Source organism: Sorex araneus, chromosome 3, assembly GCF_027595985.1.
Source record: "Sorex araneus isolate mSorAra2 chromosome 3, mSorAra2.pri, whole genome shotgun sequence".
NCBI lineage: Eukaryota > Metazoa > Chordata > Mammalia > Eulipotyphla > Soricidae > Sorex > Sorex araneus.
In genome coordinates, this window is record NC_073304.1 from 223,950,338 (window position 1) to 223,965,994 (window position 15,657).

General features: G+C 49.5%; 1 protein-coding gene across 2 annotated transcripts in view; it reads right to left on the minus strand.

Annotated features, from left to right (window-relative positions):
* NSF (N-ethylmaleimide sensitive factor, vesicle fusing ATPase) overlaps positions 1-15,657 on the minus strand; it is a 146,567-nt gene that overhangs the window by 36,560 nt on the left and 94,350 nt on the right. For both annotated transcript variants that reach the window (XM_055133170.1, XM_055133169.1), the window contains exon 15: positions 11,966-12,099. In XM_055133170.1, coding sequence (XP_054989145.1) covers positions 11,966-12,099 — 134 coding nt within the window. The remainder of the gene's footprint in view (positions 1-11,965; positions 12,100-15,657) is intronic.

The window sequence follows — 15,657 nt, forward strand, 5'->3', positions numbered from 1 at the left end:
ATAACTGGCTCTATTTTTAGCATCAGACAAAAGATAATACTACATTGTCTTATGACAGCCAAAGAAATGCAAATTAAAGCAAGCAGTGAAGAAAACTGTTATATTCTGAGAAGGATATAGCAATTTCAAGCCAGAGAGATTAACCAGTTTATGTATAAGTTGAATACAAATGCCCAAGGCCTTGAGTCCAGCCTTTTTGAAAAATTTGGGGCATCGTATTCTAGCAACTATAATTGGGATTTGGTTTACTCCTAGGATGTAATCTGTAAAAATCATCTTCCAGTGCAGCCCAACCTTTCGAGGGGGTAACTAAGCTCAGGGCACCAAGATGCTGACCCTTCTCCCCACCTTACGTTAGGTGGCTTATTCTTTAGTGAGTGCCTTTTTGCTTTTTTTTGGGGGTCACACCCAGCGATGCACAGGGGTTACTCCTGGCTCTGTACTCAGGAATTACCCCTGGCGGTGCTCAGGGGACCATATGGGATGCTGGGAATTGAACCTGGGTCGGCTGCGTGCAAGGCAAATGTGCTATTGCTCCAGCCCCGAGTGCCTTTTTAAAGAGAATTGGGGGTCATACTTGATGGCGTTCAGGGATCACTTGTGGTGGTGCTGTGGGTTAAACCTCTCCTTCCATGGGCTGGAGAGACTGTACAACGAGTACAACGAGGCTGACCCGGGTTCGATTCCCAGCATCCCATATGGTCCCCTGAGCACCGCCGGGGTAATTCCTGAGTGCATGAGCCAGGAGTGACCCCCGTGCATCGCCAGGTGTGACCCAAAAAGAAAAAAAAAAGGATATACCTAAGGATCATGAAGAAGAAGAAGGTTTGGGGGCAGAGAATGCTGAAGCCATGAGGAGGTCTGAGAGGTGTTCCAGGGGAAAGGGTGAAGGAGGAAACTCGGGCTTGGTACTGAATCTCAGGCTGCCCTATTCTCTCCACAAATATTTTTCATCTCTATTGTGGGTCAAGCACCAATGAGGGCAACAGAACCTCATCTGTCTCATTCACACTGTGGCCAGGAAGGTTCTGCCTTCCCCTGCTGCTCTATCCAGCACACGTCACCCTGCGGGAGGTGATGCAGGAGACAGGGTGGAATGGGCCAGGAAGCCGCGGGAGGTGCCGGGGACCTGGGCACCACTGCAGGCGGGCGAGGCTACTGAGTGGAAGCGTGTCCCTTAGTGGAAAGGCCCACAGAGCCACGGCCTGACTCTCGCCTCTCTCCACCCGGCCCGCACCACTGGGGCCCATGTGTGCTCAGAGCTCAGGGTGGCCACTGTGTGGCCTGGGAGGTGACAACCAGCAGGGCTGCTATTCTCAGCCACGGTGGCCAGTGTGAGCCAGAAATAAATGGTGCTTTGGGTTTTTTTTGGGGGGGTGTAGGCCTTTGAGATTTGGGGAGTCAGTGACTACTGCAGCGTAATTTAGCCTACTCAAACATAGGTTCTTGGGGTCAACAGGTTTGCCAACACTTAAACGGGACATTGGAGACCGAAAGGAGAAAGAAAGAGTCAGAAGTGGGGACAACAAGTCATTCTGAGTGAGGTTTAAAGGAGCTCCGGAGGGGGCCGGAGCTATAGTGCAGCGGTCAGGGTGCTTGCCATGTACTCAGCCGGCCCAGGTTCCATCCCTGGCCTGCCAGCACTGCCACGAGTGATTCCTGAGCACAGAGCCAGGAGTAAACCCTGAGCACCACTGGGTGTAGCCCCTCCCTCAAAGAAAAAGGTATTAACTATTTTAGCCTCTTTTTTTGTTTGGGGTCAGGAGTATTTTTTTTTTTTTTTTTTTGCTTTTTGGGTCACACCTGGAGATGCTCAGGGGTTACTCCTGGCTCTGCACTCAAATTACTCCTGGCAGTGCTTGGGGCACCATATGGGATGCTGGGAATCGAACTCGGGTTAGCTGCATGCAAGGCAAATGCCTTACCCGCTGTGCTATTGCTCCAGCCCCGATGCTCAGGAGTTACTCCTGGCTCCACACTAAGGGATCATTCTTGGGGGTGCTCAGGGGACCACATGGGATGCCAGGGATTGAGTTCCAGTTGCCACATGCAAGGCAAGTGACGTACCTGCTGTACTATAATTTCCCCCCCAACCCCAGAAGCTTTATAGTAGTGTTTCTGAAGACAAGTCCTGTACAGTGACGATTATTCTATAAACTCATGATTTCAAGGAGTCACTGAAAAATTCTACTTTGCTCTTCAAAACATCTTCAGAAACAGGGACCAGAGAGATCTTAGAGTGGGTACAGAGCTGGCCTTGCATGAGGCCGCCGACATGGGTTCTATCCCCGGCACCCCATAAGATGCCCAGAACCCACCAGAAATAAGCCCTGAGCCCCCACACAAAACAAAACAAACCTCAGCATTCCATGAAAGGCTGGGCTGCACGCACCTAATTCTCCCAGCCAGCCCTGGCATCTCGGGTGCAGTGACCGGGGCCTCGGCCGCCACAGACAGGCTGTGAGCAGGAGCTGTACATTCTCCGTACTCGGCCCTGGCCTTGCCCTCAGCAGAGCGGAGCTTCCTCGGCTCCGGGACCTCCCTAAAACACTGCTGGCCTCCAGACCCCTGAGCGACCCGAGCGGTCTCGCAGCCCACCTCAGACACCACGGTTTGCCTTCAAAGCATCTTCAAATCACTTTGCAGCTGACCTATGACATTTCAGAAGAAAATTACCCACAGCACAGCAGTCATCTACTGTGACCTTTTTATTATTATTATTATTATTATTATTATTTTTTTGCGGAAGAGTTTTTAATGTGCTACTAATTACTACTGCAGGGAGGGGGACGCTCACAGCTCACTCTCGCAACATCATCCTCACCCTGACAGCGACTCAGCAGTTCCAGTTGTGACCTGACCGGTTTCAAGCAGCAATTCTACCCTCATTCACACGCGCACACCCTCTGCCGACGCGCACCCTCTCGCCCCGCTCTCTGCACTGGGGTGACAGGAGGGCGCTGGCTTCCCCCCCCCACCGGGTTGGCGTCTCCTGGCCGGTCTGCTCCCTCGCCGCCAGTCTCGGCTCCCTGGCCCGGGCCCAAGCAGCATCTCCATGAGGAACTACTGGGGGGTGGGGAGATAGACCAGCAGCTGAGCGCAGGCTCTGCAGTGGGGAGGCCTGGGTCCCATCCCCGGTGCAGAGAAAGGCAGGTGCCGCAGAGCGCGCGCACACGCAGGTGGGCAGCTGGACACAGCGTGGGCCCCGTGTGGCCGGGGCTGCAGAGAGCTGGTGGGATGCCGTGGCAAACGGAGCCTTTCCCCCCCAAAGGAATTTAAATCCTGCCCCTCTCCGAAGATAAAAGTACGGGGCTCAAGCCTTTTCTTGTTGGAGAGGTTATCAGTCGGGGATCATGTAAGTTCGCATGCAAACCAGAACACTTAAAAGGGGAAGCTGTTAATGACTGTGCCGGAGCAGCAGGTGAAAACCAGGATTGCTCAAAGCACAGGGGATGTGCGGCAGTCCAACTTCCGCTGGGGGTTTCCGGTGGGGCAAGAAAGAAAGACGCAGGATCTTCATCCGGCGAGGAGCCGGAAAGGGAAGACGAAGGGAAAGGATGAGATGAACTGAAGGGGGTAAAGTGGAAGAGAAGGCGAGGGCCAGAGATGGTACAGGGGTGACGGTGCTAGGTTTGTACTCGGTTGAACCCAGGACCAATTCCTGAAATCGCACAGGGGTCCCCTGAGCCCAGCCAGGAGTGGACCCTGAGCACAGAGCTAGGAGTCAGCCCTGAGCACTGCCGAGTGTTGCCTGGGAATCAAAACAACCTGCCACGCACACCCCCGAATGTGGTAAAGAGGAGGATCAGTTAATACGGGAGAAAGGAGGCCAGTCTTGGAGCTAACGCCCCCCAGGAGACAGAGGCCCATCTGCCCTTTCTCCCCGTGCACCCACCAGAGGATCATGAGATGCCTGGAGACAACCTCTCCTGCACACACAGGCGGGGAACGGAGGGTCAGGGCAGGGACAGGGAGAGGCCACCTGGAACGCGGGGAGGCCCAGGCTTGAGTTCAGGGTACCTGAGACACCCACGGTGATGGGGGGGGGGGAAGGAGACCTGGGGCTCCGGCCACTGTAGGGCTTGGGGCAGCTCTAAATATGGTCCTCAAGGCCACCACCTGCTCTCAAAGAACTTCTGGAACATTCGGAAAGCTGGGAGTCACCTGTGTGTAGGGGCGGGGCAGGGGCTATAGACTCTGGTGCCCACGTGAATCCAAGCAGGCACATGACGGGGCTGGAGCGATAGCACAGAGGGTAGGGCGTTTGCCTTGCACGCGGCCGACCCGGGTTCGATTCTCAGCATCCCATATGGTCCCCTGAGCACTGCCAGGAGTAATTCCTGAGTGCAGAGCCAGGAGTGACCCCTGTGTATCGCCAGGTGTGACCCAAAACCAAAAACCAAAAAACAACAACAACAAAAAAAACACACAGGCGCATGGAACACTTGTACCTCCCTTTCCCGCAGCCCCCCTGGGGCTCAGAGGAAGCGGGGCCGGGCTCTGGGGGCTGCTCAGGCGGCTGGCACGAAGCACCTCCCGAGGAAGGATCTGATGACAGTGGGAATCTGAGCGCTCAGAAAATCCCTAACGCTGTAAATCTGTCAGCAATTAGCTGAGTGCACACTCGCCTCGTATTCGGTAGCATATAAAAACGTAAATGAGCAAATTCAAATCGGTGCTATCAGTAATAATCTCCAGCTTCTAAGAATAGCCAGCCGGAGCTGCCTCCCGGGGAAACTGCCTTGGGAAGTGGACCGAAACTTTTGGCAAGGCTAGTCCCGCTTCCTGGAATAACCTTGGAATCCCTGATTTGCCTGTTCTCCCCGCTTTTCAGGAAAAATGCTTACCTTCCCGCACACATAAGTGCCATGGAGGTGGGGGATTTTTTTACTGACAAAAAAAAAATGCTACGATGGGCTGGAGAGAGAGCACAGTGGGTAGAGCACTTGCCCTGCACATGGCCAACCCAGGTTCGATATAGACCAGCATCCTATATGGTCCCCTGAGCACCATCAAGAGTGAGACCTGAGCACAGAGCCAGGAGTAAGCCCTGAGCATTGTTGGGCATGGTCCCCCCACAGTGCACACACGGGCGGAGGGTGGGGGGGGTGTTGGTGCGAGCGCGCGCACTCACACACACACACACACACACACACACACACACACACACAAATGCCATGAGGGCTGAAAGTCCTACAAAGGACCAGTGTCATCTTCCTCTGGAGGCCTGGCAGACACAGATGCCCACAGACGGCGCATCCAAGATAGACGTGCCTGCCTCAGCCACGGGGAGCTGTGCCGGCCCCCCAAGTGTCCCCCTGTGCACCAGCCCAATGAATCCGCCTCGAGATATATTAGGATGTTAACCCAAACACCCAAATTCTGTTGCTTAGTAACTGCTGTCAAAAGATCCGATTTCCAGCTCTGCTCTTTGCTCGGACTAAACCATGACAGGAGGGGGATTAGGTGGTGCGAGCCTATTCTGGGCCGGCGACAATCTGCAGTGGGATTTACAGGAGCATATTCAAAGAAAAGATTATTGCTCTCTTGTAGAGCAGCTAGCGGGAAGGAAAATTTCTTCCATTAATTTTCAGTCCTTAAAAAACAGGATCGCTGTCTCTTACCAATGAGACTTTGATAAACCATTGATCTTTTCGCTGGATTTGGTCCCTACGATCAGGTCTCCTCAGATGGTTCTATTTCCCCTCAAGACTGTGTGTTAGGAGAGCACCAAGATTGGCTAATTAGTTAAACTTGAGTCCTACTGCGCTGTTCTTTTGTTCACTTAACACCACGAACAGATTGTGGGGGGTGGGGGGATATGTAGTTGTGCTTTAACATATAGGTGCAAAAGTGGATAATGAATTAGTATCTTAAAACAGGATGCACCTGGGAAAGGAAGCACTAAGAGCTCTAGGCGGATCCAGGCCAGCATAAGGCGTCCTGGCCTCCTTACACAGCCGTGAAAACTCACCCGTGAAAACATGGATCAGTGTTCAACTGATCCATGGAAAAAAAATTCATTAATCAGGGGGGTATAGGTGAATTTTAAATTAAGAATACACTGCCTTCGTTTTATTTTAGCAAGAATATTAGTGAAAAAGAAACGATCACTCAACTACAGGGAAATTTTTAGATACTCATTAAAGCAACCCAAATGGACTTCTCTCTGGGAAAAAAAATTCATTTAAGTAGTAAAATGCTCAATAAAGACAGTCTATGAATTAACTCTTCAGACCACCTCTGTAATAAAAACTAATGCTATAATATTCCTGGGCTCTACAAACTATCGTTACTGCAAAAAACATTTTGAAAAAAGAATCTCTAAAATTGGTGATTTAATTATCAAAATGCAGCTGAAGAGTTAATTAAATGTCAATCTTTTACCTATTAAATTGTCAAGAGTTATTTTAATAACATCAAATGTGGATAGGAGTCCAAGAAAACTGACACTGTCATATGCAGGGTGAGCAAGTATGAACTGGTACTACTTTTTAAAAATGTGAACTTTATAAATTTGTTTTTCCACAGAAGAATTCTGATAGCATAAAAAAAAAGAAAGAAAGAAAGAAAGAATTTTGATAGCTTGGCTGGGGATATGGTTCAAAGTTCAAAGGGCCAAGCACAAACATTGTATGCACGACCCCCAGGTCTGATGCCCAGCCAGCCTGGTCCCCCAAGCACCACTGGGAGTGTCCCCCAAATAATCTTATTTTTACCATAGGGATCAATTCTGAGAATTTGTCCTACAAAAACAGCCACCTATACTTTACTGAGCACATATTACATCTCACAGCACTGTGTGATACTTTCCATAAATTACCATCTCATTTATTTCTCATAATATCCCTACGAGGCAGCTATTAGCATCATCTTCACTTTATAAATGAGGACACAGGCTTACAGCTTAATTAATGACAAGAAGAGCTGGTAAGGATGGTAGGGCTGGAATTCAAATTTAGGTCTATTTGAATTCTCAGCCAGTACTGTTTACGGCTATTCTATCTGAAGGAACTCTAATAAGAAAATGAGGGCAGGAATTTCCCTAGTCTGCTAGGCCTGCAAAATATTATTTTAATTATAAAAAAATTATAAAACAAAACACAAAAACCAAAAACACCAACATCCTGGAAACAACCTAATGTTAAAAAGTTTATTTAAATGAGTATTATAGCGTTATTAATTTAACATAGCAGAGATGAAATTTAGTGTCACCATGTCAAGAGACATGGTGGGGCCAGAGAGATAGTACAATGGGTAGGGCATGTGCCAGGCACAAGGCAGACCTGGGTTTGAATCCTAGCACCCATATGCTCCCCCGAGTCTTCAAGGATCGACCCCTGAGCATCACCAGGTATGGGCCAAAAATGAGCAAACTAACAAAAAAAGAGAAGAAAAACAAGAAAAAAGAGACATGGTAATAAAAAAAGGATGTGTGATCCCCAACTCAAGCTGTGTCTGAATAGAGATCAAATCTTCTCTGTTCTCTTCTGCATTTTCTAAATTGTTTTTGTACCGAGGGAGGCTACATTTGGTAGGGGAGAAGCATTTTCAAAGAAAGAAATGTCTTCTCCAGAAAGGGGAGGGATGGGGGAAGATCAGATACCTGTGCTCTGAAAGGGAAGGAGAAAAACATCTTAGCACTTCGCAGGAAACTTGAGGGGAGCGGGAGAAGGACATTTGCATTTCATTTTCAAAAACAAACCAAAAGTCTCAGAACCCTTATGTTGCTTTGAGCCCTGGGGCTTTTGTCAACCTATCATTAAGCTACAATGTGAAAACTATCTGTGGAAAGATTTGGCAGTATTTCCAATATATTTCTAGAATACCCACTCTTCATTCTTGACTCTGCTTGGTTAGTTACAGGGAGGAATAATACTCTCTCCCCAAGGAAGAGCAGAAAGTCTTCATTTGAGTTTTTATATTTTTATACTACTGCAACAAAAATAATTGTTATAACTGAGCACATGGATGATCCAGACAGTGAATCATGAATTGAAACCATGTTGAATAAGCTTGTGTAGACACTTAGTTTTATATTCCATAGCCTTCTGCTCATCTAAAACTCGACCTTGAAAGGCTGCAACAATTTAAAGATTAAATCGTAAGTTATTAAGCCATTAATTTAACCATTTAAGCCTCTAAAATCAGCACATATTACCTTCCCCCCTCAAGTCAATTTGCAAGGTATTAAAATAATAAAAATGATAATATCTCACACTTACAAAGCAGCTTTGATCTGAAGGTGCATAAAGTACTTTTTAAAAACTTTATAGAAAAACTAGGAGCATCCACCCACATGTCAGAGCACATCCGAGGCGGAGCCAGGCGGCCGGGAGGAGCAGCGGTGAGTGAACCTGGTGTGCAAAAACCTCCGTCCCTGGGGCGTGTTTCAGGAAGCCGGAGGAATCGCAAAAGGCAAAGAGAACGCTGCAGTTCAGTGCTAAACCCAGCGCCCCGGAACCCAGAGCTTTGCAAAGTGGCCCCAGGGGAAATGCCTGAAGGACTTTCCTTGGAGGGAAAACCAAAGCCCAATTCTCCCTAACTTCTGTTGCTGTTGTTTTTTTCCGGTAACCCTTGGGTGCTGGTATTCCCACAAAGGCTGGGTCCCCCTGATCTATACTGCAGAGGCAGAATAAAGTGACCGTAATACTAAGTCCTTTTAGAGCCCAGTAACAATTCGCACTCTTCTACTCAATTGCAACGGTGGTCCTCGGATGGAGTATCTGTCTTGACATTTTCAGACAAACCCCACCTCCTCCATCCATTTCAAGCAGCCCTCACAAGCAAATTTCTGCCATCTGCACAAAACAATAAACAAATGGTGTGTGTGTGTGTGTGTGTGTGTGTGTGTGTGTGTGTGTGTGTGTGTGTGTGTGTGTATGTGTGTGTCTAGTCGGCTTCATTAAATCTTATTTCTTCTGTTTTGGGGCTACACCTGGAGATGCTCAGGGCTCACTCCTGGCTCTGAGTCTCAGGGTCCGTCTGGCGGGTTTGGGGGACCATATGGGGTGCTGGGGCTCGATCTCAGGTCAGCCACGGGCAAGGCGAGAGCGCCCTACCTCCTGTACCATTGCTCCAGCCCCTGCTTCTTTTTTCATATGCTTTTCCCCTTTAGTCTCTGCTACAATGAAAAAGTGAAGTAATTCTATCCACAACTCTGTAATGGCCTGCAGGCAAGGTAAAAGGACACCTGATTTTATTTTACTAGGCCGCTCCAATTCTCAAAATTCTTGCCTCAGATTCAGATTCTCGCCACATCTTTATAAGTTACAGTCAGAGCTCATCTATAAAAGCTCAAACATCGAGGCACAGAGGAAGGGTAAAATATTTCAATTAGATTTTTTTCTTCGCGGGGAGTATACCAAATTCTACATGTCAGTGGAGACAGTGGATGCGACGTGATGTAACGGGCCAGGGAAGAGAGCCCGACAGACAGAAGCAATGCTCTGCCTGTGGACGGCCGAGTCCAACCTCAGGAACTGTGGCTGGTCCCCAGAGCACTGCCAGGTGTGGCCCCCCAAGTACCACCAGGAGTGGCTCCCAAGCACTGCCAGGTGTGGCCCCCAAGCCTTCCGCCAAAAACCAAAAAGGTGATATAACAGCCCGTAAGAGTCTTACTCGTTTACTTTTGATGATTTTTAAATGTATTTATTTATTTCCAATGCTGGGAATTAAATGTACGAGAGGCCAGTGGTCTACCACACTGAGCCACCTCACCAGCCCTGATGCTTTAAGAAAGTTTTTAGCTTAGGGGTGGGGAGATGGCTCAGAAGGGCGGAGAGCATGCTTTCCACACTGGAGGTTTTGGCTCGGTCCCTGGTAGTGAATGATTTCCCCAAGCAGTGAGCTAGGGGTAAATAAAAAAAATTTTAAAAAATTTGTTTGGGGCGGGAGGGATAGCACAGCGCGTAGGGTGTTTGCCTTGCACTCGGCTGATGCAGGTTCCCGGGTTTGATTCCCAGCATCCCAAATGGTCCCCCAAGCACTGACAGGAGTAATTCCTGAGTGCAATGCCAGCAGTAACTCCTGTGCATCGCTGGGTACGACCCAAAGAGCAAAGACAAACAAACAAACAAAATATTTGTTTTTATTTGGGCCAGACCCAGCAGTGCTCAGGGATTCTTCCTGGCTCTGTGCTCGGGGATCACTCTCAGGGACCATATGGGATGCTTGGGATCAAATCTGTGTCAGTCGTGCAGGACCCAGTTCCCTACCCACTGAACTCTAGGGTCCCCTGATGTGTTTTACTTCATTAATTTGGGGTTTTTTTGCAGGCGGGTCACTCCTGGCGGTGCTCAGGGCTTATCCTGGTTCTGCACTCAGGGATCCCTCCTGATGGGCATGGGGGACCACCTGGGTGCTGGGGGCTGGACGCATCTGGTGCACACCAATGTGAACAGCGTGAGATACTGGTGGAGCACCAGGCCCCTGGCATCCTCACCTAGTAGCCCCTCCCTGTGCCTGTCTAGGCGGGGTTTGATGGAGGAACCTGGTTGTTGAGGAGATATGCATTACATCCAGGGTTTGGGTTCGGATTTGGTTTTGATTAGGGACTGTCCCTGCTGTAAAAGCTAGGAAGCTTGGCCAAAGGTGACCTTCCTTCATGGGAGTCTCCTGTAGCCTGGAGGCCTGGCGGGGAGGATGAATGTGGATGTCTCAACAAAGACCCCGGAGTTTGTGAAGAATATGGACGCTGAGGTCGTCTCTGACAGATACACCTCATGAACATCTCTTTCTGTGTGGCTTCAGAATATTCCTGCAGGAGACAGCTCTACTTTAAAAAAAAAAAAAAAGACAAGTGTGCTCCAGGTGCTCCTATGAGGTTTTTAAAAATTTCAGTAAAGAACCGTGATTTATAAAGTTATCGGTAGTTGAGTTTTAGGCAAGTAACATTTCAACACCAGGCCCATCACCAGCATCAGTTCCCTCCATCAGTGTTCCCAACGTCACCCACCCCATGCATTTGTATTTTTTTTGTTTGTTTTTGATTTGAGGTCACACCCAGCAGTGCTGAGGGCATACTCCTGGCTCTTGCAACTCAGGAATCACTCCTGGTAGGCTCAGGGGACCAGATGGATGTCAGGATCAAACCTGGTTCGGCTACGTGCTAGGCAAGTGCCTACCCGCTGTACTATCTCTCCCGCCTCCACCCCAATGTGTTGTTAGAGAGTGGCACCTACACGGCATTTGCTTCAATGTAAGAGGTGGACTAAGGGGCTGGAGCAGAGAACCACCATCCTTTTTAAGGAACTCAGAGAATATCTTTCCAATGGTGTACCTGTTTCTTAAACTTAACGTACCCAAAACAGTTTGCCTTGGTATATACTCACAAAGGAACTTTAAAATACCACAGGGCCTTGGAGAGAGTCTCGAGGTTAAGGGTGCTTGCCTTGCATGCTGGAACCTGAGTTTGACCCCCAGCACTGCTGAGGGCAGCCCTGGAGGCCCCCAAGCAGCCTGGTTTTTGCCCTGGTGGTGCCAGCATCACTGAGCCCGGTCAGTGCCATAGGGCAGGTCCTAGCATGGAACCCTCTGGTCTGGTTGGCAGAAAACTTCTGGGAGTGGGCCCAGGGTTCCCTGATTACCACTTGGGAGGAGTTACACCTCCTCTCCCCTCCCAAGAAAAAAAATTCTAACTGAATTTTCTCCACTATACCCAAACATTTTCATTATGATCACTCTGTCGTTCAAGTCCACACGAACTAAGGAAATGAAAATGAGTCATAACACAGATTCAGCCAGGCATAATTTAGAAGATAAACCTATACGGATGCAGTCTAAGGTTAACTGTATCAAACACAGTCATCACTCTCCTCCTGCGGCCACCGGGGAGTTCCACCAGGGCACAGAGTGGACACCGTGTGTCGATGGACACAAGCACAAAGAGACAGACGTGTGGCGCGCACAGGCTGGCGCATCTCAGAGGTGGGATCCTGAAACGAGAGGCAAAAGCGCAGGCTACCTTCTTCATGGCCTGGCACTTGGCCGTCTCGGAGAAGCCGATCATCTTATCAGGGGAGCAGATCTTGATGAAGGGGAAGTTGGACTCCTCGGCGATCTTGGCCGCGAGGGCGGTCTTGCCGCTGTGCGGAGGGCCTGCGGAGAGAGCGAGGCAGGGACCCCAGTCAGCCCGCGCCCAGAGGAACCAGGCAAGTTGGAACTCTTAGCCCCAAGGGACTGAGGCCTCGACTAGTTGCTCATTAACATTTCCTGACAGGATTTCAGGGCAGACATGTTTTCGTTTATTTATTAGCAACTAAACCTAATGAACTGATTAGCATTTCTCCAAGGTCTGATGAAATCCATCCCGGCAGGCTTTCTCTCAGGGCCCTGAGTCTTTGAATGTCTGACTACAGATGGAAAAAAAAGGCGTTTGGGACTGAAAATAAACAAACAAACAAACAAATAAATAAAGAGTGCCTTCAAATTCCTGTCAGTAGTTATGTCATTATTTCTTTTTCTTTTTTTTTCTTTTTGGGTCACACCCGGTGATGCACAGGGGTTACTTCTAGCTCTGCACTCAGGAATTACCCCTGGCAGTGCTCAGGGGACCATATGGGATGCTGGGAATCGAACCCAGGTCAGCTGCGTGCAAGGCAAACGCCCTACCCACTGTGCTATCGCTCCAGCAGTTACATCATTATTTCTTTTTTTTTTTTTTTCCTTTTTGGGTCACACCCGGCGATGCACAGGGGTTACTCCTGGCTCTTCACTCAGGAATTACTCCTGGCGGTGCTCAGGGGACCATATGGGATGCTGGGATTAGAACCCGGGTCAGCCGCGTGCAAGGCAAAGGCCCTACCCGCTGTGCTATTGCTCCAGCCCCTACGTCATTATTTCTATCAAACTGTCTACCGAAAAAAAAAAAAACCCAAAAATCAAAAACCAAATGTGCAATCTTCTTGGGAGATGACTGGGGGCTGGGAAAACTGCCTTAATAATGGACCCGAGCAAGGCTCACAGCTCAGGCCTCAGCTTGGGGCACCCTTGTGTGCTGACTCTCCCTTCTCCTGTCCGTCTGTGAAATGGGACACCTCTCCTCTTCCGTCCCTACCCCAGCCAAGCGGTCTTCCCCCTCATCTCAGGAATCTAACATTACTGATGGCTCCCTCACTCTCCCCTCACCCACCCCGTTCAATTTCTTGCTCTTCTTTTCAGTCTTTCCCGCAGTTTTCTAAGCCAGTTCTAGGCTGGCCCACAGTGTAAGAAGCAGGCCAAAACCCGGCGGCCTTCACACCCGCACCATTACTCTTTCTTCTCCCTTCAGAACAGAATTTCCTATCACGTCTGACAGACAGATAATATCTCCACCGGCAGCTGTCTCTCTTCCCTCCCGACTTCCCGCGGGCAAGCCCCGTGGCATCCACTCCCTCCTGCAGGACGGGCAACCGGCAGGGCACCGATGACGTCCATGGGGAAGCAGGGGACACTTTTATCTCGCCCAGGCTTTAGAATATCAGGCTGATAACTTTCCTCCTCTTTCTTTTCTGTTATTTTTTTTGGGGGGGAAGGGGTCATTCCTGGTGGGGCCAGGGGTCAGCCCGGGCCGCCAGCATGCTGAACCTGTCCTCGGCCCTCGTGGCCTGTTTCCAGATTCCTGCCTCCGGCCAGAGCAGTTTCCTCATCCCCACTTCTGCCTCTCGGGTACTCCGCTGCTGCCACCCCCTTTTCTTTTTTTCTTTTTTTTTTTGCTTTTTGGGTCATACCTGGCGATGCACAGGGGTTACTCCTGGTTCTACACTCAGGAATTACTCCTGGCGGTGCTCAGGGGACCATATGGGATGCTGGGATTCGAACCCGGGTCGGCCGCATGCAAGGCAAATGCCCTACCCGCTGTGCTATCGCTCCAGCCCCTGCCACCCCCTTTCGACTCTTCCTGCTCCACTGTCCTTACAGGCAGACGAGCCAGTTCAGGGACCCTTTAGTTCCTCACCTCCTCCCTCTGTGTAAGTGACTCCGTCTCCCCCGTGGGCTCACTGCCACTCAGACCTCTCTCCTGAGCAGCAGCCAGGACACACTTTTTTTTTTTTTTTGCTTTTTGGGTCACACCCGGCGATGCACAGGGGTTACTCTTGGCTTTACACAGGGGTTACTCCTGGCTTTGCACTCAGGAATTACTCCTGGCGGTGCTCAGGGGACCATATGGGATGCTGGGAATCGAACCTGGGTTGGCCGCGTGCAAGGCAAATGCCCTATCCGCTATGCTATCGATCCAGCCCCAGCCAGGACACACTTTTAACTCAATAGAAATCCTGAACTCAACATATCCAAACCCGAACTCATGAACTCCTCCCCCCCTCAAATCTTCCAATGCTGTACCGGGACTTAGCAAACAGCACCAGTTACCAGGAATAGCACCCAGAGCCAGGAATAGCACCTTCCGTTCCATTGCTTGGTGAAACGAATGGATCACCCAAGGCCTAGAGGAAACGTCTCTAGCTTTCCTCACCACCTCAGGTCAAATGGACTTGGATCTGCACGCACTTTCAGACATATATGTCTGTTAACAGGACAGGTCTATTTGTTTGTTTGTTTGGGGGCTACTCTTAGCTCTGTGCTGGGGGCGAGGGGGTTTGCTCCCAGCAGTGCTCGGGGATCATAAAGGTCCAGGGATCTATTCGACGTGCTAAGTATGTGTTCACCGCACTGGGCTCTCTCACCAGCCCTGTTAACTTGACAATTTTCTTTTCTTTATAAAATTTTCTTTGTATTAAAAAAAAGACTTTTATTGAGACTGGAGTGATAGCTTAGCGGCTAGAGCATTTGCCTTGCATGCGGCCAACCTGGGTTCGATTCCAGCATCCCATATGGTCCCCTGAGCTCCGCCAAAAGTAATTCCTGAGTGCAGAGTCAGGAAACCCTGTGCATCGCTGGGTGTGACCCAAAAAGCTAAAAGAAATAAATTATTTTATGATCTACAAAGTCACTGCACCCATGACCATTAAGGTACCCCAAATTCCCCACTATGTCCCTATGTCACCTGCACCTCATTCCTTCATCTCCCAACAGCATGACTTTTTTCATGACCACACAACACTCAGAATTTTCTGCATTCCCAGCCCCTAGTTTAGTGCCTCTAATAGAGTAAGCTGGAGCTGGAATGACAGCACAGAGGGTAGGGCATTTGCCTTGCATGTGGCCGACCTGGGTTCGATTTCTTCGTCTCTCTCGGAGAGCCCAGCAAGCTACCGAGAGTATCCCGCCCACACAGCAGAGCCTGGCAAACTACCCGTGGCATATTCAACATGCCAAAAACAGTAACAACAAGTTTCACAATGAAGATGTTACTGGTGCCTCCTCGAGCAAATCGATGAACAACAGGATGACAGTGCTACAGTGCAATAGAATAAGTACTTGGTGACATTTAATCCGGAATGATATCACATAGACTATTAAGAAACAGAGGGGCCTTAGCAATTGCACAGCGGGTAGGGCATATGCCTTGCACGCGGCCAACCAGGTTGGATTCCCAGCATCCCATATAGTCCCCTGAGCACTGCCAGGAGTAATTCCTCAGTGCAGAGCCAGGAGTAATCCCTGTGCATCGCCAGGTGTGACCCAAAAACAAAATAAAAAGAAACATAGAAATGAAGATATAGAAATGAAGATATAATCCTACGAGAAAACAAGCTGCTACCATTCATCAGTAACACT